Source organism: Syngnathus acus, chromosome 15 (genome assembly GCF_901709675.1).
Source record: "Syngnathus acus chromosome 15, fSynAcu1.2, whole genome shotgun sequence".
Classification (NCBI taxonomy): domain Eukaryota; kingdom Metazoa; phylum Chordata; class Actinopteri; order Syngnathiformes; family Syngnathidae; genus Syngnathus; species Syngnathus acus.
The window spans coordinates 2,670,453-2,692,372 of record NC_051100.1 but is presented as its reverse complement, the minus strand read 5'-3'; the positions used below and the strand labels follow the sequence as shown (position 1 = coordinate 2,692,372).

General features: G+C 42.5%; 1 protein-coding gene and 1 long non-coding RNA gene across 2 annotated transcripts; both read right to left on the bottom strand.

Moving 5' to 3' along the window:
• Window positions 1-75: 75 nt before the first annotated feature.
• Window positions 76-5,323, bottom strand: LOC119134612 (cadherin-4-like). Its single transcript, XM_037271439.1, has 11 exons — window positions 5,210-5,323; window positions 4,359-4,473; window positions 3,834-3,922; window positions 2,405-2,515; window positions 1,897-2,037; window positions 1,628-1,783; window positions 1,399-1,543; window positions 974-1,146; window positions 655-783; window positions 396-581; window positions 76-316 (listed from the first exon to the last, which is right to left on the bottom strand). The coding sequence occupies exons 1-11, from the start codon at window positions 5,261-5,263 to the stop codon at window positions 80-82; spliced, it is 1,536 nt and encodes a 511-aa protein (XP_037127334.1). The 5' UTR covers window positions 5,264-5,323; the 3' UTR covers window positions 76-79.
• Window positions 5,324-7,950: 2,627 nt separating this feature from the next.
• Window positions 7,951-9,154, bottom strand: LOC119134562. Its single transcript, XR_005100367.1, has 2 exons — window positions 8,324-9,154; window positions 7,951-8,265 (listed from the first exon to the last, which is right to left on the bottom strand). It is a non-coding gene; the product is annotated as an uncharacterized LOC119134562 (long non-coding RNA).
• Window positions 9,155-21,920: the final 12,766 nt, after the last annotated feature.

Below are 21,920 nucleotides of genomic sequence, written 5' to 3'. Positions count from 1 at the left end.
AGACGAGATGTTTATTTCAGCTTCAATGCAAAATGCATACACTTGCCGGTAAAAGAAACAAGTCGTCTCACATGACCGTCTACTTGCGTGGAATGTCTAGATCCGAAGCGGTGTACTGCACCACGTCGGCGTCGACGGGAAGGTCTACGAGTTCCGACACCGATTTCTCCACCGGATCAAAGACCGGGGATTCGTTAACGTCAAGCACGTTTACAATCACAGTGGCCGTGGAGGTGGGCAGGGGAATAGCAAAGGGAGCTTCATTCTCCACTACAACCAACAAGGCATGTTTGCTGTTCTGCTCAAAGTCCAGACCCTGCGTTGTTCAGAAAAAGAGATTCCAATCCTGTCCAGGTCACTACATTGTGCTGTGAAAAAAGGACTCGATTTGATACCTTGACAGTCGTAATGATTCCCTCGTTCTTGTTGCTTCCGGTTTCCACAGAGAACAGTTTTTTGGGGTCACCACTAATAATCTTGAACTTTGCATTCCAGGATGGAGAATGTGGTTCATCACCATCGGTTACGGTCATCTTTAAGACTATAACGTCCACTCTATTTTCTTCCACGGATGCATCGTACTGCGGAAATTAAGAGGTGAAACTAAAAATCCTGGGACAATTCAGGAGCAAAATGAACGAAACGGGTACTCACCGAGTTCTGGGTGAATTTTGGCGCATTGTCGTTGCTATCAGTCACAGTGAGAATAACTTTGGCCTTTCCAGTCAGCCCCTTACCCTCCATGTCAGCTGCCTCCACTTCTAAAGTGTACCTGGGATATTTCTGTTCAGAAAGAAGGAGAGACTTTATGGGAGGCTTTTGTTCAAGTTTACAAAAACTATTTCCTTGTCTGCATGGTGCACTGACAACAGACCATTAAGATTTGACCTGTAGTGCCAATAAAAATGGTTTTGCCACACATAGGATGCAGGTGCAAAAAAAGGGGGGGGAGAAAAAAAAAAAAAGGCCTCACCTCTCTGTCTAAGCCGCCGGCATTGATTCGGATGCCGCCAGTCATTGGATTAATGGCAAAAAGATTTGCCGCAGGAAACTCGGGATCTTGACTCACAATACGGTAACGGATATCAGAATTGTCATTGTCTTCCTGATCCGCATCCGTGGCGGTCACCTTGATGACCTCAAAACCTGGCAAGTGAAAAATGACAAATCTATGCTATGACAACCAGCAGGTCGTTTGAATTTCAAATGAATGATTGTGTATCGAGGGGAGGTGATCATCTTTTATCTACAGTCAGCCGCTGAACTTGCCCTACTACACAGTATAATATATATATATATATATATTTTTTTTTAAATCCCGTCTTCAAACATACCTTCTCGTGCAATCTTTTTTTATTATGGTGTGTTGAATAAAGAAATCCATTTGTTAGCAGGTACCTCTTGGTGATGCCTCAGCCACTTCTCCAAAGAAGGTATCATTTTCAAAAACAGGGTTGTTGTCATTTTGATCAATGACTTCGACAATAATTTCCGTGGGCTCCTCAGCGTCTCCAGAACCATCTGCCATGGCGAAGAGTTTAAACTGCACACAGATGGACAATGGTAGGAGTGTGTACAGCAGTAGACATTTTAAGCATGGATTTCTCCAAAAGAGGACCTCACTCACCAAGTACCTGGCCTGCTTTTCCCTGTCCAGCGGTTGTGTGAGGTAAAGATTCCCGGTGTTTCTGTCCATGGTGAAAAGACCAACAGGAGGCTGATCAGCTCCTGGACCAGTGATGTTATAAAAGATCCACTTATTTTTGTCTTCAGTGGACCGAATCTACACAGAAGGGAGGAGAAGGGAGGCTAGCTGGCTGGCTTTCTGTGTTTTTGCATTCCAAGTATTACTTAAGTTCTGTATGCACAATCCAAAACTCAAAAAACGGGCCTTACTTGAGATACTTTGAAGGGATAGGGACCTCGGTCATTCTCTACAACGTGAATGTGTGGAATCACCCACTCTCTCTTTCTCCTCCGTAATCCTCCATTAGACTGGGGGAATTGCAAGACTGGCACTTCAGCATCATCAGTTCTCTAAAATCACACAACGGGAGCAGGAAATGAACACTTGTGCCACAGCACACCTTTGGACACCAAGGTAGATGCTCGAGGGCCGCTATGCTAGATATTTCCCCCTTCTCCAACTTCATTTAGATGACTCTCAAAGTCCACAAGAGGCCGCAAATGCGCAATTCAGTTATTTTCAGGCTTAAATGAACAGCTGACCATCCAAAGTCGAGTCATACAATCAACCTTACACTGCATTAGCATCATTTTGGACTTGAAGCAAATATAGTTGAGCACTAATGAGAAGGGTAGGAGAACGCCACATGAAAATACCTAGTACTGTCCTGCATATTTTTGGAAAAGATGTGTTGGGGCTGCTGCGATCTCATCCTACCTCTGAATGATATAATAGCCTGACAGGAATGGTCATCTTGCGCCCTTGAGAGTCCCAGGTGTGCATCAAAAAGTCAATTTGACCTTTATGAAGAGACACCGGCCTGTTGACCTGAATGAAAAGGGGAAAAAATATATATACCGTAATTTTCGGACTATAAGTCGCGTTTTCTTTCATAGTTTGGGTGGGGGGCGACTTATACTCAGGAGCGACTTATATGTGTTTTTTTTTTCAAAAAATTTCCAAAAAAAAAAAAAAAATGAAACCGCGATAAACGAACCGCAATGTAGCAAGGGATTACTGTAATTTGAATTTCAAGTGACGACAGCAGCGCGAAACCATCTGCGTCACTCCAATTCATTAAATCCATCAATCGTCCTTTGTCAACAATGAGTGCCGGCCCTCGACTTCCATCCACGGAGCTGAAAGACAGCTCGGTAGAGTAGGAAGTCGAGGGCCGGCGCTCAGCCGGGTGGCTGTCCGAGGACGGTGGATGGGGCTCGGTCGTGGCTTTTACGCACGCCCGGTCTTATGCTATGGAGCTCTCTTCCACTTCCGTGGCTGGAAGTCCACGCCGCCACACGCCTGTAAGTTTGTTTTGTTAAATAAAGAGCCGTTTACCAAACCCACGTCTTTCCTTGAACTTTGTTAACGCTACAATATAGTTATATAGTAGATCTGTGGAATAACGACGAGGCTGACGTCAGGGCGCACGCGCGGCGATGTTGACAAAGGACGAGGAATTTGATCGATGGATTTAATGATTTAGAGTGCACAGATGGTTTGATAACATTATTGCTTATATAATAGTTATTTGATATATAATTTATATATCGTTATATGGGCCTGTGGAATATTTGTAAGTGCAAGAGCCGTCAGCGGCGCGCACGCATTGTTGACAAAGGACGATTGATGGATTTAATGAATTGGAGTGACGCAGATGGTTTTATTAACGTGTTATTTATGTAATAGTTTTTTGAATAACTCTGAATTTTACGTCAGGGCCGTTCTCAGCTCTTAGTTTGTGTTTATGTCACGTTAGCATAGCTATCGTTTAGCCTGTTGTTGCTCGTTCATGACTGTTCTTGGTGTTGGATTTTGTCGAATAAATTGCCCCCCAAAATGCGACTTATACTCCGGAGCGACTTATATATGTTTTTTTTCACTTTTTTGGGCATTTTATGGCTGGTGCGACTTATACTCCGGTGCGACTTATAGTCCGAAAATTACGGTATATATATATACACACACACACAAGGCCAGCACATTGTTTAGCTTTTTGTTTTTTATTATATAATACATTTCAGTGCGCTGGACAAGCAGTCCACCATCTACTTCCTTAGTTAGAGATTGATTGTGTTTCATTCATACAAGGCTCCAGTTATGGTGATAAAACAAGCAGCATTAGAAATGAAACAAAATAGCTCACCTTCATGACACCATCAGTTTGGACGGAGAAACGCAAGTCTTCACTTGTAAAAGGAAATCTTGTGCGACCTGAGCAGTCTGAGAAGTCCACTAGAACAGCCAAAAGAAATGACAATGTTTTGTTGTGTCATTGCATTAAGAAAGTAAGTAAACCAATTTGTCCTCGGTGGGAATATCCTTGAAAATGTACCTTTACAATACTATCCAGGCAGTGTTGTTGCGTTAAGAGAGGAGGAAAAACAGCAAACAAAAAAACCTGTGCTCTATCCTTGCAGCTGTTGACATGCTTTGAAAAGAAAGGCTTTGCAAAACAGGCTTGGGGACATTTAGTGCGTGCAGGAAAGATCATTAGGTGAGCCTTGAGCTTGTTTTGACCTCAGAGTATCAGTCATGAAACGCATTTCAACATTTGAGCCCTTTCCTCTTTGAAAGATTTGGATTCATGTCATAAGCATAAGAAACAATGACGCAGACAAATGACAATCAACAAAAGCCAAATGACAATCAACTTTGTGATTGCTCTTACCTTTGCCCAACACGGTGCCCCTTCCTAAGTGCTTTCTGGTCACAGTGAAAAACTTCATGTCTGACTGAAAGCCAGGCACGCATGATTGCTCTTCAGCAGAAACTACGGCCCAAGCCTAAAAGAACATCAACAGGGAGTGTGAGCTGTGCATGCGAGCAAATCGGACATTGCAATTTAGTCTTCACTTTGAAGCTTGACTCATCGATCACTTTGTTTCAACGGTTAGTTTGTCGGTTCAAGTCGTTCCTCATACTTGACTGCAATGCTAAGGTCAAAATGGCCACGATTTGTTTTTAATTACGCAGTTACGCCGCGAAAAAAAGGCAATCATCTAAAACGCCAAATGCGTGTCTGATATGCAATACTGAAACAGGAGCTTGGCCTATTTATTCCGCAATCGTTTGGATGATTTCATATTGCAATAAATATCAAAAAAATATAGACGAGTCTTTCAAATTCAATGGTGACAAGATTAAAGAAGGCGAGCGTTAACCTGTCAAGGCGGGGCGGGCGGGCGGGGCGGGCGGGCGAGGCCCTTTTGCTACGTTCGAAGACACGCACTTTCAAACGTCTTTCAACGTCTTGCTAGTTTGAGTCCATCCGAATGTTAAATATAATCAGGTCAATCAAACAGACAATCGAAAGATGTATGAAAAAAATCACCTCGCTCCAAAGGTGAAATATCCGGCGAATTTACGGCGACTAAATCAATTTACCGAAAGGCAAGCGCTAATATAAATGCCATCTACAAAGTGGATTTTTAGAACAAATGAATCGGGAAAAGAAATGTACCTTCTGATACGTTGGGAAAAAAAACCTAAAAAAAAAATCAGCATGTAATTGAAGCTCACCTGAAGAACGACGGCCAAAGTTCCCCCCCACACCGCAAACGTGGCGGCCCTCATCTGCCCGCTATGATCCACAAAAGCACTCTTTGAAATGCTGACGATCAAATAAATGGTGTATTTGTGGTGTAAATGCTCCAGTTACGTTTGCCACCACTTAACAAGTGAAAGATGCGGGATAGCTATGAAGGGAGGGAGGGAGGCCTTGATGAAAGATAAGAGGAGTTACAAAAGGAGGCGGAGCAAAGTTAAGTGGCAGCGAGGCAGCGTCACATTACAATGTTTGCTCCATTTGTAGGCCTTGAACATTTCTTCACATTTGAAGAAAAATCCCGTTTCGATTGGTGGAACACATGAAGAAAGTTAGCATTACCCCCAAGGGGAACTGCAACTTCTCCTCCTAGTTCGTTCCCAGCAACAGCTGTCGACATTGATTCGTTTTTGCTGATCAGAGAGTTTGTTGGTTCGGGCAGATCCAATGTATGAGAAATAGTTTTGAATAACAATGTAGACCAGGGGTCACCAACTCCGGTCCTCAAGGGCGCCAATCCAGCCTGTTTTAGGTGCAGCCCTACAACAACACACCTGATTCAAACGATCAGCTCATCAGCAAGCTCTATTAAGGCTGATAGCGATCCTGATTATTTGAATCAAGTGTGTTGTTGTAGGGCTGCACCTAAAACAGGCTGGATTGGCGCCCTTGAGGACCGGAGTTGGTGACCCCTGATGTAGACTATCTGACATGATGGCCTCCAGAAAGAACATCCTTTATCTCGTCTCAGGAATGGCTATGGTTAGAACTTCCCACACATTTCTCAGAGGAATGGGTCCTTTTAGTCTGCTCCACCTGTGAAAGCAAACTTACAGCTATTCTAGATGTTAAGATTTCATATTTGATGGATTGAATTTTGTCGTCTAGATTTGGGCTAGACCAATTATAGACGTCGGGCTAAAAGACGTCTATGGTTCTGTGAGCTTGACCCATCTTGATGTCAGCTTTGACCAAGATTTGATTCAAGGAAAAAAAACGGGATCAACTTATTGTTGAATTTGTTCGAATGAAGATCTGAATGTCAAAAAAGCGGCGGTTTATTCTTATCCTATGTGGAATTGGCCCAGTGAAAATATTCTCTCTATCTTCATCACACTCAAACAAGCACTGTGTCCTTGCACTTATCAGACTGGACTGTACAACAGCCTCCCATGAACCGTGTTACACAACGCAAAGGGAATGGAGATAAATGTTCCCGCACAAGGTAAACAGACAAACAGTACAAGAATGGAAAACACAAACGTTTATTAATGAGGAGGAATACACAAAGACAAGGTTAAAAAAAAAAAACACTGCTTGAAGAAACACACAAATAAATAAATATTAGGGAGTAAAACATTTGTAAGAAATGGCTTCCATACACATTTAAGTAAAAGAGATGAAATGGAAAATAAATCCAGAGCCTTTCGTGTTTATCGGCCCATTCCTTTTGAATTCAATTGAAACTTGTCACTTCCGCTGCATTGCCCTTCTTTTGCTTCAAAGCTAGGCGGAAGAATCAAGAATTAAGAATCATTGGCTAGCTAGTGTAGTTGGTCATTATGGACCTGCACACACCTTCCTGACATGTATTTTAGTCCAAACATCAAGTTGTTCATAATATTGTAATCACCAAGTTGAAACACAAAAGCAAAGAAAAAATGGTGCTCTTCTTTCCGTTTTAGCAAGTCTGTGTGAGACATTTGCAACTTGCAAAGTTAATGTTTGTTTTTTTTACGTGCCAGCCGGTGAAGAAACTGAAACTTTTTATTTTTTTTTAAGCAATGAGGTCATTCAGTTCTACGGTATGATAACTTCATCGAGACAATTGTTAATACAAACCCAACATTTGAGCAAAATAACACATGTGCTGTATAATCGTTACGTCCTAATCCACACACTGGTACACCTAACAATTTTGCGAGTTCGTTCTGTCAAAGAGAAGACCAGGAGATCAATTAGGCCGAATTTACCAATTGTTTAATCCTGACAAAGCAAGCTAATACAGGTGCCTGGGTCCCCCGGGTCCCTCACACTAAGATCGTGTGTTCTTGTGACCATCAAGAGACAACACATGTTTTGCCCAGTTTTAAAGAAACACAATATGAATATTCAAGCATGCAAAATATTGTGTGGTGATTGGTCGATGGTCGATGGTCGTCTCCTCCTCGTTTGGGTTTTTCCCCTGCTCAGCACAGGTGTCTGGACCACAAAGACGAGTTGTTCCTCACCGGCCTTGAGATATCCTCCCTGTCTGGACATCCTGTTCCACAATACTTTGTAGAGAACAAATTCATTGTAGCCTGCACATTCCTTTCAAGATTCAAGATTCAAGAGTTTTTATTCGCCATGTTTGAGCGTGCCAAACAAGGAATTTGACTTCGGTAAAACACACCCTCTGTTCAACATATAGGTGACCAAACATTCCGCACACACCATGTTCCTTAGCCAATAGCATGTCCAACGCAATTTTATTTTGGAACGACATCAATGACGTCGCAGCCAATTGTTCATGGACCGCTGCAAATGATTCAGCTGTATAATTACCCAATCGTTGGACATTGTAATGAACGTAATTAATACGGTCAACATTTTTATTGAGGGTGATCCATAGGAAAATGCTTTCGAATCCCGAAAACACTTGATTAACGAGTTTATACTATTCTGGCACACCCCGGGGCACTCCTATAGCGTCAATATATGTTGGATCGTTGTCGCTCAACCATGGGGGAAAACGTCTCTTTTGGCTCGCTTCAGGAGCCCCGCCAGTGGGGACTCCATGTTCCAATTGAGATTCTGTATTTCAATGGGGACAACCACTACAGGCATTATCAAAGACACGAGGGCACAGATACCTGATGCATCCTTCGGCAAGCGATCATATAATTTGTTGTCACCACACCACAACCAGATGTCACTGGTCTTCCTCTGCTCCTTCCATCACTGCTAGTTGAATTCTGGCATGTCCTGTTAAAACTTAAAAACAAGTGAATTTGGAAAAAAACTGTATATCACAATTACAAATTGAAACCTACTCACCCATTTCTATTTTACACCTACTCGCCTACTCACCCATTTCTATTTTACACCTACTCACCCATTTCTATTTTACCACTCCCCCTTTTGACACATTCACCCAATGTGTCATTACGTATCAAAAGGAACCTGCAAAGCGTCCCCTCTCATCACCACACTCATTGTAGCCAGGCCCGCGGAACCTCTAGCTCCCATCTGGGCCCCGGGACCGTCATTCCAAGTCCTTAAAACTTGACTGTCCACCACACACTCGGCAATACAAACAAAAATCATCGCACTCCTGTCAGTGAGCTTATAGCCCTGCTGACAGCGGACATTTGTACACACAAAACCAGACATCAAGTATCAAAATAAAAACAGTCATAAAATGAATCCTGGCGCCTGCGGATCATGTCCTGAAAACCATGTCATCAACAAGTTCATCCTAAAAACCAAAAGGGCAAGGGTTAACATATTCTTGTAAATTCAACACAAACTTTCCACGAACGCAATCGACAACCTGCAAGAACGAAAACAAGTTACGCAAGCAGCGCGCAATCCGCTACTTGGCTGATGGCTGTTGCTGCAAAAAAATAAAAATCAAGTCACACAGAAAAACAAAGCAGAGCGTGCTCTTGTCGCAAGCAAGCTCAAGCGTCAAACATTTGGTCACTGTCCACCTAGTCCGTCACCCCGTCGGGTGAGCTCAAAGTCGTCACACGTCAAATCGTCCAAAGTCTTGATGTTCGATACTAGTTCTGTCTTGTCTGACCATATTACTGAAATGGGCCTTCTCCATCGCACAGTTTTGTTGTCGATGGTGCCCCTGAGTAATCCTAAACCCATATTTAGTCTAAAATTAGTCCTGATCAATCGTGCTTTTCCAAATCTGTAGTATCTTTACATTTTTCAGGTGAGAGGAATGTGATCACATCACCCCAGCCTTGAATTATGTTAACCATTCACAATACACAAACACCACACCACAAGCACAGACTTGACATTCATACACCATTACAGACAAACTGTCATCCCACAACACACACATAAAACATACAATATTAAATTGTAAAAAGGAACCGTCCCGACGCAAAATTTTCTCCTCAATTAAAATTTCCCTTTTTTATTTTAAATCCAAAATTAATATCTAATTGTCTGGTCTCCTGTCCTCTCATCGTTTGCCAATATGCATAATGCTGGAACATGATTTAACTCCCCATTTAGTTTGCTCACATCTCACACTTAGACTATTTAACACTTTGTGTTGAGCTGTAACTTCAATATTTCCACCTTCCCATATTTCTTCCACTAAACAGTTCCATTTTGCTTTCAGTTTAAATTCATCCCTCCAAATAACTACCTCTGGCAAAGAACCAACAATTTATAGGGCACTCCCTTTTACTGTTACCTTGTTCCTTCATTCATCTCCTCACGAGCATAACTGACCCTCCTAAAAAATAATGATACCAAAAATAATGTATAAAAACAATATACACAGCTTCCTCCTGCCACTTACGCTATCACCTTGAAGATTATCGTTCTCATTTTTGTTGATGCCAATTCTTAAAATTAAAAAGAAATGCTTACTCTTGATAATGGAGTCACGCTATATCACAAATTTTGAAAACCTTCTTCCACGTTCCCCCTTTGTACCTATCAAAACCAATTAGAAATATTTTTGCGGTCATGATCATCATTGTTCACTTCATTCCACTTTTAACACATTCCAAATATTTATGCCAAATATTCTAAATATTTACGTTTTTTGAAAAATTTACAAATTTTAAGCCAATATTTCACCATTCATTCTTCATGGCACATTCAATATTTCTCATTTTCTTCCACATAATTCCTCCAATTCACCTTCTTTCACTTTCCAATTCACCTTCTTTCACTTTCTAGATTAAAATTTCACATTTTCACTTTCAACATTGCGGTACAATTTTGCAAAATTTCCTTTTTGGAATTTCCTTTAATTGAATCCCAATCACGAATGCCCCCTACTTAATAATTTACTTGGTGTTCTTTTAATAAAAAGTACCCCTTGCAAAGTCGTTTTTCTTTGTTATTTTTAACTCCAAGTGATTCAAATCTTTGAGTTATTCTTACATGTAACCACCTTGTATAGTCTAATGTCCTAATCGATCAATAATTCCTCCTAAATGTAACATCTGCAATCACAATTTAATTTTATTCAATTCTACAATGTATGTTCTCTCTTACTCTCACATTTTTTATGAGGGTTGGGCACTCTCCTCGTTGGACCAGTTTCTGCCCACAACCCTCAGATTATTCTATAATTTCTCATTTTTACATTTAACAATGCAAATCTGATAAACCATTGTCTAGCACACCGTTTTCGTGCACCATTTTAACCCAATTCCATCATTTATAACAAACTGATACACAAAGACAAACATAGATAACACACGGGCCCACAACATAGACATGACAATCTTCCCAGTTGATGACAAGGGGGGGGCAACCGAAGTGTGGAGAGCCTCGCCTCCACCACGTCGCACAATGCAACCCCCCACCTCTGTCCAGAATATGCATTTGTGCCCACCTGACCGTTTGGCCCAAACTTTAGAGCCGCACCCTTTTGAAAACAAAAATGGTTACAGTTTAACCCCACCACACAATGGGATATAACCTTCATGCTAATTATATATATACATTCTTTATCAAATTCTTTTTAAGCCATTTTTCTGACTCCAACTCACATGACAAATAAAAAATCAACAATTTTATACAAATCAACTTATTGTTCTTCATGAACCACAAATCATCACTTCCACCCCATGAACAGCACCACCACAACTAATCACTCACTTCTCCAGCTGCGTCGCTGTCCCATCTGACAGCCAAGCCTGCTTTCCACACAATATCATCATAGTCACACTTCAACAATTATGTAGCGACCTGGTTAACCCAGTTACCCTTCGCCCTAGACAACAATATAAGTCTCTAAGGTCGCACTATTGAGGTCGCCAGGCATCCGTCCTGCTATATCAGCGATGCCTTCACCTTTTTTTTTTTTTTTTTTTTTTCCACGAGTCCCTGACTCGTATTGGTGGCCTGGCCGATCCAATCGACCCTGGCCTTAGGCAACAGTACAAAGTCCCTAAGCGTCTACTATTGAGGCCACTCCGGTGCCCATATGCTAGCCATTGGCATCCCACAAGTTCCATGGTGTGAGTTTCCTTCGCTGATCAGACGAAGTCCTCACCACCTTTCTCCTTTTCTTTTCCACAAAACGTCACTTTTTCACCAGTTCCCATACAAGCATAAATGTAGTATATACATACAACCACAATTCCTGAACACAGAGCTAAAATTATTAATATTTAATTTTAATTTTACTCCGCTTTCACTCCACAATATTGCTGAACTGGGAGATTTTATTGAAACAAAAAGGTTCCCCCTTACCTTTTGTGTTGATCGGACTGCAATATTGTTGAGCAAGAGCGGAGATGGAAGAATCCTTCCTGGAGCAAGCACTTTCCCTTCTGAAGAAATCACGTCGGATGGTCACCATTTGTTGGATTTGGTCCACAATTTAGGGAGCGCGCTATCTGCGCCTCACGGCAAAAGCCATTGCCAATCACCTGTTATCCAATTTACTCACTGCGTGCTCGTTTAATTTCTTCAGATTTAGGAAAATGCAAAGACACTGAAGCAGAAATTAGACATACACAGGTTGGTTGAGTTCAATCACAATTCTTGTTAAGAAAGCTCTGTTTTCAGGAAAGTACAATACGGCGCTGGGCCTTCCGTGCGACCATGCTCAAGAGCAGAAAGTCTCCATTCCGAAAAGGGAACGTTCAAGGTTCTTTGGTCAGCTTATATTCAGTTGCACATGCCAGTGTGGGCCGAGTTTGATGGGTGATGAGTCAGGGGGTGTGGCAAGTTCGCAGGAGATTTTGATTCCATGGGAGTGGGTGCTGATTATGGGCGATTCGATGTGTGTGTGTGGGGGCTGTTGTCTTCCATCCCGTCTTTCGGCCTTGGTGATCATCTTTGGCCGAGTCCTTGGCTGTCTCCCTCTGGCACCAGCTGATTTTTATCTCCAAGTGACCTTCCTGTAAACATTCTCCTCCATCCTTGCACATATACTGTCGTACCTCATTCTTTCAATTTTGTCATTTTGTACGAATTTATGTGAGCTTTTTGGCTGTCACATCATTCATCTATTACTGTTCCCTGACTATGCAAAGTTAGTTCTTTTGATACTCCATGTCTTTGCTCACATCATTATATTCTTAGTTTAATCATGCTTCCCACCATATCTTTTCTTTGTTAGGCAAAATATTTCCCTCTGTGCAGAGCGTTCAGTAGTCATCGAAAAGCTGGCGTCCCGCATTAGGCGACTTATGACGTTTAATCAAAACACAAGATATAATCAAGTACTGAACGGTCAAGACGACTCTGGCCGTGTCCATGATTTAGAGAAAAAACATCAGGCGTGCATTACACAGTTCCTTAAGGGTCATTAAGCTATTTAGGCAACATATCAAAAGACATTTATTTTGCAGTGCACAGAAATACATATTGAATCGTGAAGTTGTAGCAACCTCTGTTATTATCTTATATCAAAGAATGTCTAGTTATGTCTTCTTTATTGGTTGACTCCATGAATATACTTGTCTGCTTATATACTTTATCCAAAGAGATGTGAGCGTATCTGTTATTGTGGCTCGGCGGGTTTTGTGTCTTTTGACCCTATTCCTTCACCTTCCTTTTCCCTTAAAGCAAAGTGTGTACCTTCTGAAGTAGCATTTCCTTCAACAAACTCGAGCAAACCTGAGTGCCACCCCCACCGTCTTAATCCAACTCTTTTCTTATCTGCCTGAAGGTAAAGCCTGCAGGTCAGACTGCAAAATATGCAGGCCCCACCCGCACCTTAACCCTGCTTCTGCTTCTGCTTCTGTGTGCGATCGCTCCTTTGTATTTGCCCATTCGGCGCGGGTGTGGTTACGCGTAACAATTACTACACACATTTACGTGTAAATAAAGGACGGACGGACAGAGAACTGCAAAATCAAGCAGTGAAGCTACTAATTCAAAGAAAGGATGTCTTTGGTCCCATTTGAAATGCATCCATGTTGCTTCATCCTCGGTCAGGCTAAGATAGGTGTCCATGTTTGAAAATTCTCTTTTGTCTGCCGCTACTACATTAGCTAGGCAAATATTCCGGTATTGCCGTTCTGACTCAAATGAGGGGGCAGGGAGAGCAAAACTCTCATGTGCGGAATTCACCTACGCAGGGGGTCATGGAATGTATCACTCACTCGCTGGCTCGCTGGTAGAAAGGTGAGGGAACGCTGTGATCGTAGCTATTTCCATTGAGCTTTTCTGATCATTCACTACAACTCAAAGTCAAGCTCAGTGCATCCTGATATGCTCTTTTCCAAATAAAAAGAGACGACATGCACTAAAAGAGGAAGAAAAAACATTCTCCGAATGTTCATCATCAACTTGTAAACGAGACACCCTTGACTTCACAGAGCTGTGTGTGTCATTTTGATTTTCCTCACATAACAATTGTCTGGGGGGGGGGGGAAACGTGGTGGTTTAGTGGTTAGCACATTTGTCTCACACTACCTTCTACTTCCTCTCACATTGTGTTTTAAAAGCATCCATGTAAGAATAAGCACCCAAAGTCAACTGAGATGAGAGTCCTACTGATCTGAAGTCACAAAATGATCACCCAACTGCAGTCCTGTGCCGTTTTAGAATAAATAGCATCATTATTGCAGATTGGGTTTGCATGTTTGTTAACGCCTACCTTACTTTGTCATTTAGCAGCTGATAATTGTAATAGTTTGAATCTGCATACAGTATATTGCATACAGGAGAGGTGAAATCGTTTTTGCAAATAAAATAGCCCGGGTCGCCACCTGCTGGTAAATATTGTATCAGTCAACGTTCATCTTCACACTTTTCTGAAGTCCGATGTTTATTATGGTTGTGCTGGGCGAGTTCCAATCTTCAGGAAAGTCATCTTTTGCATTCCTTCTTAACCCTATGTGGAAATCTATCCCAAAATGCTGCAATGGCTTCTCATTAAACTTTGCTACAGACGTCAAAGATTTTTGGAGTCACTTATCATTGGGTCAAATGGAATTATGACACAATGGGCCAAGGTGCAAACTCCAAAACTGGTCAGGCACGAATTATCAGGAGGAGGGCAGAATGCTGGCTGGACTTCACAGGACGTGTGTTATGTAAAGAACATTTGTTAGACGAGATGTTTATTTTCCTAGTCACCCCCCCCCCCGCTCCCCCGGATTTTTATTCTTCTTGTAATTGTCCTCAGTTTTCAACCAATTCACATTCCCGGAGAGCACAAGGAATTTGCTGATTTTCAAGAAACGTGACTTTTATTTTTTGGGAACAGATATAAAAAGCAGCTCGCCACAATGTCGCAAACATTTCTCGCACTTGTGTTGCCTTTGAAAATCCTCCCGAGTACAAAATGTGCGAGCCAGCGAGGCCTCAGACTGGGATGTAAAAAAAAAAAAAAAGCCCCTCCTGCAGACGTGATGGAACCACGGCAACATGCGAAGGATTCGCTGATGTCATGATGTGTGCCGCTCGATAAAACGCTGAAGTGATTTTTCTGTTTACTGTTGTTGTATAGTATAATGTGCAAATCCAAACAAGCCCTTTTGGCTCTCAATGAATGCAAATCTGGTAAACAGCCTCTCATAGCACATAATCAGTGAAATCCTCCAGGCAAACACACTTAGCCTCCTTGATCCCAAAGTCAAACTCCAGGGATGTGGAGGAGGGTGCCGATGGTGGTGGGTGGGGGGGGTCTACAGAACATTGCTAGCCAGCAGCCCCCCGGGCTAATCCCAAGAGGGGGTACGAGTGAGCGGGAATGTGGGATACGTTGTCTCATCCGGGCGTTAATGGGGGATTACACGTGTTAACACGGAGCTCACAGTGGGCCCAGCCAAAGGGGCCGCGCTGGTGCGCTAAGGCCTTTAGCATATGAATAAGGCCAACTGAATGGAGGCTTGAGAGTGAGAGCTGACACAAAAATCATTATTGGTTGCTCTTTGGTGATGAAGAGCGACTCAAGATGTATTCCAATTGGGAAGTCATCTGATTGAAAAGTGAACGTAGACTCAAAATCGTGACCTATGCTTTGAAATGATAGCATTTGAATTTAATCAAATATTTAAATCCACTTATCAAATAACAGCAATAAATATACGAATAGAAAGACACCTTTCAATATTAGAATAATATAGGTGTGTAAAAATAATCCCCGAAAAATTCGACATATTTTAAGTGCAACCTCGTCATTATTATGAATGGACGCAGTGCAGTGTTGATTTGGTGAAGGTCACAAGCAACTTTGAAGACCAATCTGGTCCTGTCACACATTTCCATGTGTGTGTGTGACCATACCCCCCAATCCCACGCTGAGATGAGAGGAGTAAGCGTTGGCACAGCTCGTGATTTATGGCCCTCTCTCAGCGCACTCTTATCAGACTCGGGCTGCTGCTGCTGCATGCAGCTGAATGACAATGGAGGACTGCTCGCATTATGCTGGCCGGCCTCGCCCCTCACATTCTGGACACTGCAGATTACATCTAGCCTCGTGATTTATGGAGCCATTTTGAGAAAAGAGAGAAAGAAGGAGGCTTGTTGAGGGGGTGGTGCGCTTTCCAAGGCTGAATGATGCCTACATTTGAAGAAAGGTGGGATTTGGGTCATAATATTATATCTGCATCATTTAATTGCTAGCATGTTAGCATTTTTGTTTCCCATTCATAGTGCTTTCCTCACTCATGTTGCACTATTTTATGCATTAGCGACCTGCTTGCACATTAACAACTAGCATGTTAGCATTTTAGCACTTTCCATCTGAAATGATGAGAGACATAGCAAGGTCTAATATCGATATTAACCTCTGTTCTTTCTCTGCCCAAGTTGCACACATTAGCATACCAACTGTTAGCATGTTAGCATTCCATCTAATTGTAAATAAACATGCGCTTACCAGCGATTACCCCACCATAACCCCTCCTTATATAAACCTCATTTGAACTGCCGTTTGTGAGATTACATTAGAAGAGGAAGGAGAAGCATTTGATCCAAACAAAGATTTTTATATGCATGCTAAGCTAGTAAAAACTGCGCTGTGACCTTTCTACTAGCTGGGGAGTGCTACTACTCCGCAAGGAACAGCTGTGAACAAATGTAAATATTCATATAAATGTCATTCTGGCTTTTTAACAGGCAAGCCTTCCCCTTTTCCTGTTTTTCCGCACCACGCCTGCACAATGTCCGCCAGCCAGGCCTCAAGTGGATAGCTGATGATGTCTCCCACAATACGTTCCTGCACTGATGACAGCCCAAACTCGAGGTGGGAATTGCAGAGAAACTCCTGCTGTGCTATTTTTTGGAATAATTCTAATATCAATAATGATACACACAGATGCGTCACAAAAATACCAAAATATTGAGGGTACCACAATTGAGACATTATGTGATCATCAAAACACTTGGTGAAAAATATTGCATGTGAAACCCGATTTAATAATCAAAATTGGCATTAAATCCAACAGTGACACCAATATTGGATCCAGATGTATCAATCATATAAAAGATCATCTTTGATTAATTTAAGTACAAAAGTTCAAAAGAAAGTTGTTGGTGACTTTATTTGTCATGTGTTATTGTCTCATCTGAGACGATCAGTATATTAAAGTTGAATGTCACACGAATCAACATTTGACATGAATTATGCTAAAGTCACCATCTTGCTCATTATTGCGCCATCTTGGCTGAACAGTGTGGCTGCACACACATGCAGCTCAGAAGGGGTTCTGGACACTGTCATGGGTCCACATGTCAAATGAGCCAAACAACAATAATAACGGGAGTCTGTGAAGCATATGGGGCTTGGTACCAGCTGAGAGGGGCCACCTTGGGTCCCCGGTGTGTGTGTACGTGTGCAAGAGTGTGTCCTTCAAAAAGGGTCGTTTTCACATCACACAGGTAACCTCTCAATGTCACAAAGGCAAGAGTAGGCTGATGTATAATATAATATTTATTATAACATTTTTTTGCGTCCATAATCCCAATTTGAGGGCTCATTTTGCATGATGGATCATACCCCAGCTAAGGCTCACAAAAAATCATTTGGCCAGTGTTCTGTATCGGCAGACTTTTTCGCACATTATTTTTCTGTGTTTTCAGACATGTTGGAAAGGTACATACACATCCACAGTGGTGCAGTGCTGCACAAAAGTACAGATTAGGTTATTTTGTGGAGGAATTCTTTCATTTATTGTTAATAATTAAAAAAAAGTCAACTAAATGAATTTATACATAAAAACAGACAATACTGTCAAATAATTAGTTGGTCTCTTTACTGTAAATATTAACATAAAATTATAAAATGAATTTATTGAAATGATATTAATATTTTAGATACATTTCTTACATTTTCTGGAACCTTTTTATTTGGAAGTATATTATTTAGACTGAACAAACCATTCTAAATAATATACTAGAAATCAATAATAATTTCACATATAGTTTTTTTCACTCATAATGTTTTAATGAAATAACTGAATCAGCAATATGTTGCAGATAATAGAGTAAAAAAAACATTGGATAATTTATAATGATTACACAAATTACTTTAAAACACAGGAATGAATTGTTACTTTATCATGATCTCTTTCATTGACCAAGCCAAATGTTTGGCATTACAAATCCAACTTGGCCCTCGAGCATCAACTTTTTCCCAGTCCTGCTGTGAAGGATCCGGATGCAGCTCGCTTAGCCCAAAAAGCTTTCGACGCAAAGTGTATGTGCTGAAACGCAGCGTGTGAAGTCATTCCCGAGGTCCCGCTTGGCGACCGCGACGCCCGGGTTTGGCTGCACCGCCAATGTTTCCGTGTGATCTTCTTCTTCTCCTCCTTCGATGCACTTTGACTAACTGCGGCAATTTCCCTCTAATTGTCGGAACGAGTGTTAGCTCATGTCGTTAAACGCCACCATTTATAAAATGCTGTCATTGGGTTTGGAAGCCACCAAAATGGTAACGAGTGGAAAACCTGAGGAAAAAGTCACAGAGATGAATTTTCTGTTGTTGTTGTGTAACGGCCGTTTCCTAAGCCAGTGGCGCGGCATTTTCTGACATCCATCCAATCCGTCCATCCGTCCGACTGCTTTCTTCAATTATTAGTCATCTGTCCATCCATCATCCAACTGTCAACCCGCTTGAAGGTTGATGCTTCTTACAGTAGTGTTTTTTTTTCTGTCCGTCCATCCATCATCCATCCAGCCAACCATAGAATTGCGGCTGTCCATCTGAATCGACTAAAAGATGGATGTGCAGATGAACAGCTGGATAGACGGATGGGTTTTTAGGCTAAACATTTAAAGGAAGTCATATTCCTCATGTCTTACTTTTGTTTCTCAATGGCAGTTTTTGCACGGTCGCCTCTTCTACTACCCCCATCCCTCCATTTCGGCTCACCTCTCGATCCCCCTCGCCTCCCATTTTCGACCTCATCCTTCATTCTGCCGTCTAACCACGGCCGTGTTTTCCCTCTCCGAGCGTATCCCGTAGAGTCTACCTGGACAGAGCCCGCCCCCGCGCAGCTCCCCGCCGTTATTACCCGACCCCATTCCCCGCGTCCCAGCGGCCGTTCCCCAGGCGGTTGGGCGCGGAGGGCGCAGGCTGGCGGGGGTGATGGATGACCATTAAGGCAGCTTATTGGAAACAGTCTGATTTATGGCCGAGCGCTGCCTCGGCCTAATGGCTTCATTTCTTTCTGCCGCCACATGATGTCACAGCCAAGGTCACCGCGCCAACGCCGGCCCCCCGCCACTACCCGCCCGATCCCCTTTTGTTGTGGTTTCTCCGGTTGATGACCTAAGAGGGAGCAGGACGAAGGAGGGGAGGCAGGCAGTGGGGGGGGGGGGAGTTGTTTGCCAACGCATAGAAGTGATGAACGAGCGTTCGGAGGCGAAATGCTTTGCGTTTGCAGAAATACTTTAGTACAAATTCTGTTTGCGAGGGTAAATTAGTTTTTATTGCCCACGTTCTTAAAGTCTTCCCACCCCCCGCTCCTTCCCAACCTCACGATATTCTGCAAATGAAAAACTCCATCCCTTTTCCCCTTCTTTCCGCTTCCACATCTCAATGACGATGAAAACGCACACACATGGACACGCACGCACATACATGCGAGGTTTTATGGCTTTGCTTCAGACGGCCATTATTCATTTCTACTTTAAATGAACACCATCCAGTATATGAGGCCGACCATTAAGCAGCCGATCAATAAGAATGCCATTACAGGTAACGTAAAAGAAGAAGGAAAAACGCTGATATTAGCGCCGCACCAAACAAAATGTTTGATAGCGGGCGGCCTCCTGGTTGAAGCCGGGAAGATCCACGCATGCGGTTGAGGTTATTTATTTACTCGCAGATGCTTAGTCAACACTCCCGTTGATCCCCGATGCGTCTCTTCGGAATCTCCACGTCTCCAATATACAAAGACTGTCTTCTTTGGGTTTGCTTATCTATATGAAATAAATATGAGATTATATGGAATGCAGATGTCTGTATGCTTGACGCAGTTGCTCATCGCTTTGCATGCACTTAACAAGCTTAATATGGAAGGAAGGAAGGAAGGAAGGAAGGAAGGAAGGAAGGAAGGAAGGAAGGAAGGAAGGAAGGAAGGAAAAGATTGTTAAAAGCCACAAAAATGAACTGTATGTTAGCCGGCTAATTGGCTAACTTTGCTGAGCACTACTACGTCAGCGCACACACACACACACGCACGCTTGCGCGCACGCACAGGCACAATCGTGGCGTTTGCAGACGAAGCAAACACTAAATTTCAGGCTGCTGCCGAGCAAGCACTTTGTGTTGGGCTGCTTGTGATTTATGACGAATCCTTCTCTCCATTTGTCACTCATGGCAGGAATGTATAATTCAAAACATTCTCCATTTTGTCCCCTCCACACCCCCGCCCCCCACCATCAACACACACAACCAGACCACATCTACCTGCAAAATACACTCTTGCTGTATTACTTCCACGTATGGTGGGATGAAATGTACTTAAATTTACAATTGGGAATTTTTTAAATAGGAAAATAATGCTATTTTTTGTAATATTGGTTTTGATTTTTAACAATATAATCCTTCATAATTATACAAAAAAATTAAAATAAATAACATATTTTTGGTATACTTTTGTAATGTTTTATTACATTTGTAACCAGGCATTAATTTCAGGCAGGCGTCCATTTTTTGGTTTGTATACTTTGTACAGTTTACAAAAAAAAGTGTGCATGTCTAGTTTTCATGTTGCTGATTGACATTTCCCCTGACTGAGCCTCATGTCTGCTGTCAAGCTTTTTCTTCGACTTCCCTCACATTTCCTCCAGCCAAACGACACTTGAGAATCTGCTGTGTCACTCAAACACGCCGATTGCTTCACCCCCTCAGGCCACTCTTCCAATTATTATTATTATTATTATTATTTTGCCAACCTGTCTGTCTGGCAAGGCCGCTTCAACCCAAAGGGTTGAAAGCAAGGCTCAGGGCCAGCCTAGTGGCTATGCGACGCTAGGTGAGCTCCGGAATGTCAGCAGCTGATGCTGTTTCCTCCGTGGGGAAAAGTCAGCTCCCTGGGAAAGTCCAACGCGGGCCAAGCATTGTGCGTTCTCTCGGCATGGGCTCGGCGTCAAAGCTCTACTTGACAGTTGAACACGCACGTGCTGCTCTTCACACTTCACAGCACGTGTTTGTGAGGCGCATTCGGATTAAAACCCGTCATCGCAGGACAGGAAGAACTCATTGGAATCCCTAAATCAGGTTTCAAACCCTAACTTGAAACCCTAGTCCTCATTTTACCCCTTAATTTGAAATCCTAAACCTAGTTTAAAAAAAACAAACAAGCCGAGCCGTCTTGCCCTTGTTCTGTGCATATCGGTGTGTTTCGCGTCGTGATTTATAACGACACACATATACACACAGTAAGTAAATAAAGTCAGCGTACTTGAAACTGTGATGAAGACTTGTCTTCTCTGCTGGCTGCACTGTGTTGATTTAAAGGCCTGACATTTACAGCCAGCGGCTCCATTATTCACACTCGCACCACAGTGGCAGCGGGAAGCTAGGCTAGTCACTAAGCTAGTAGTTATTAAGCTAGCAGAGGAAGACAGCTGGAGCTTGTGGACCAGGAAGCATCCTGCCGGTTTTGGTTCTCCTGGCGCTAGGTGTGGATTCACAGTGTTTCCAAGAAGCCAAGTCCAACACTGAACCACACAAGAGAAGTAAAATGTGGGAGTAAAGCAGCTGCTCTGCTTAGTTTAGTCATCGCCTGGCAACACTCGGAGGTCACGGTGGATGGTTCGACAGGCTAGAAAAGATCATTTCAAATCCCATCCCTAACTCGATACCATAATTTGAAACCCTAACATTGACTTAAAACCACAACTCTTACTCAAAACTGTAATCTGTCTTGAAAACTCAATTTGAAGCCCCAACTCCATTTTGAAAACCCTCATATCAAACCCAAACTTGAAACAGTAATCTCAAACATTTCCTAGACTTTGCACCCTGATTTCAAACCCCAACTATGACTTAAAACCCTGATTTGATCTCCCAATTTGGCCTTA

What these genes read in the sequence shown, in the direction of transcription:
- LOC119134612 (XM_037271439.1), bottom strand. Translation starts at nt 5,263, where the DNA reads ATGAGGGCCGCCACGTTTGCGGTGTGGGGGGGAACTTTGGCCGTCGTT. An exon ending in GGGCACCGTGTTGGGCAAAG is followed by an intron (nt 3,923 to 4,358) that starts GTAAGAGCAATC and finishes TGGCTGTTCTAG; the next exon opens with TGGACTTCTCAGACTGCTCA. An exon ending in GGCTATTATATCATTCAGAG is followed by an intron (nt 2,038 to 2,404) that starts GTAGGATGAGAT and finishes GTGTGATTTTAG; the next exon opens with AGAACTGATGATGCTGAAGT.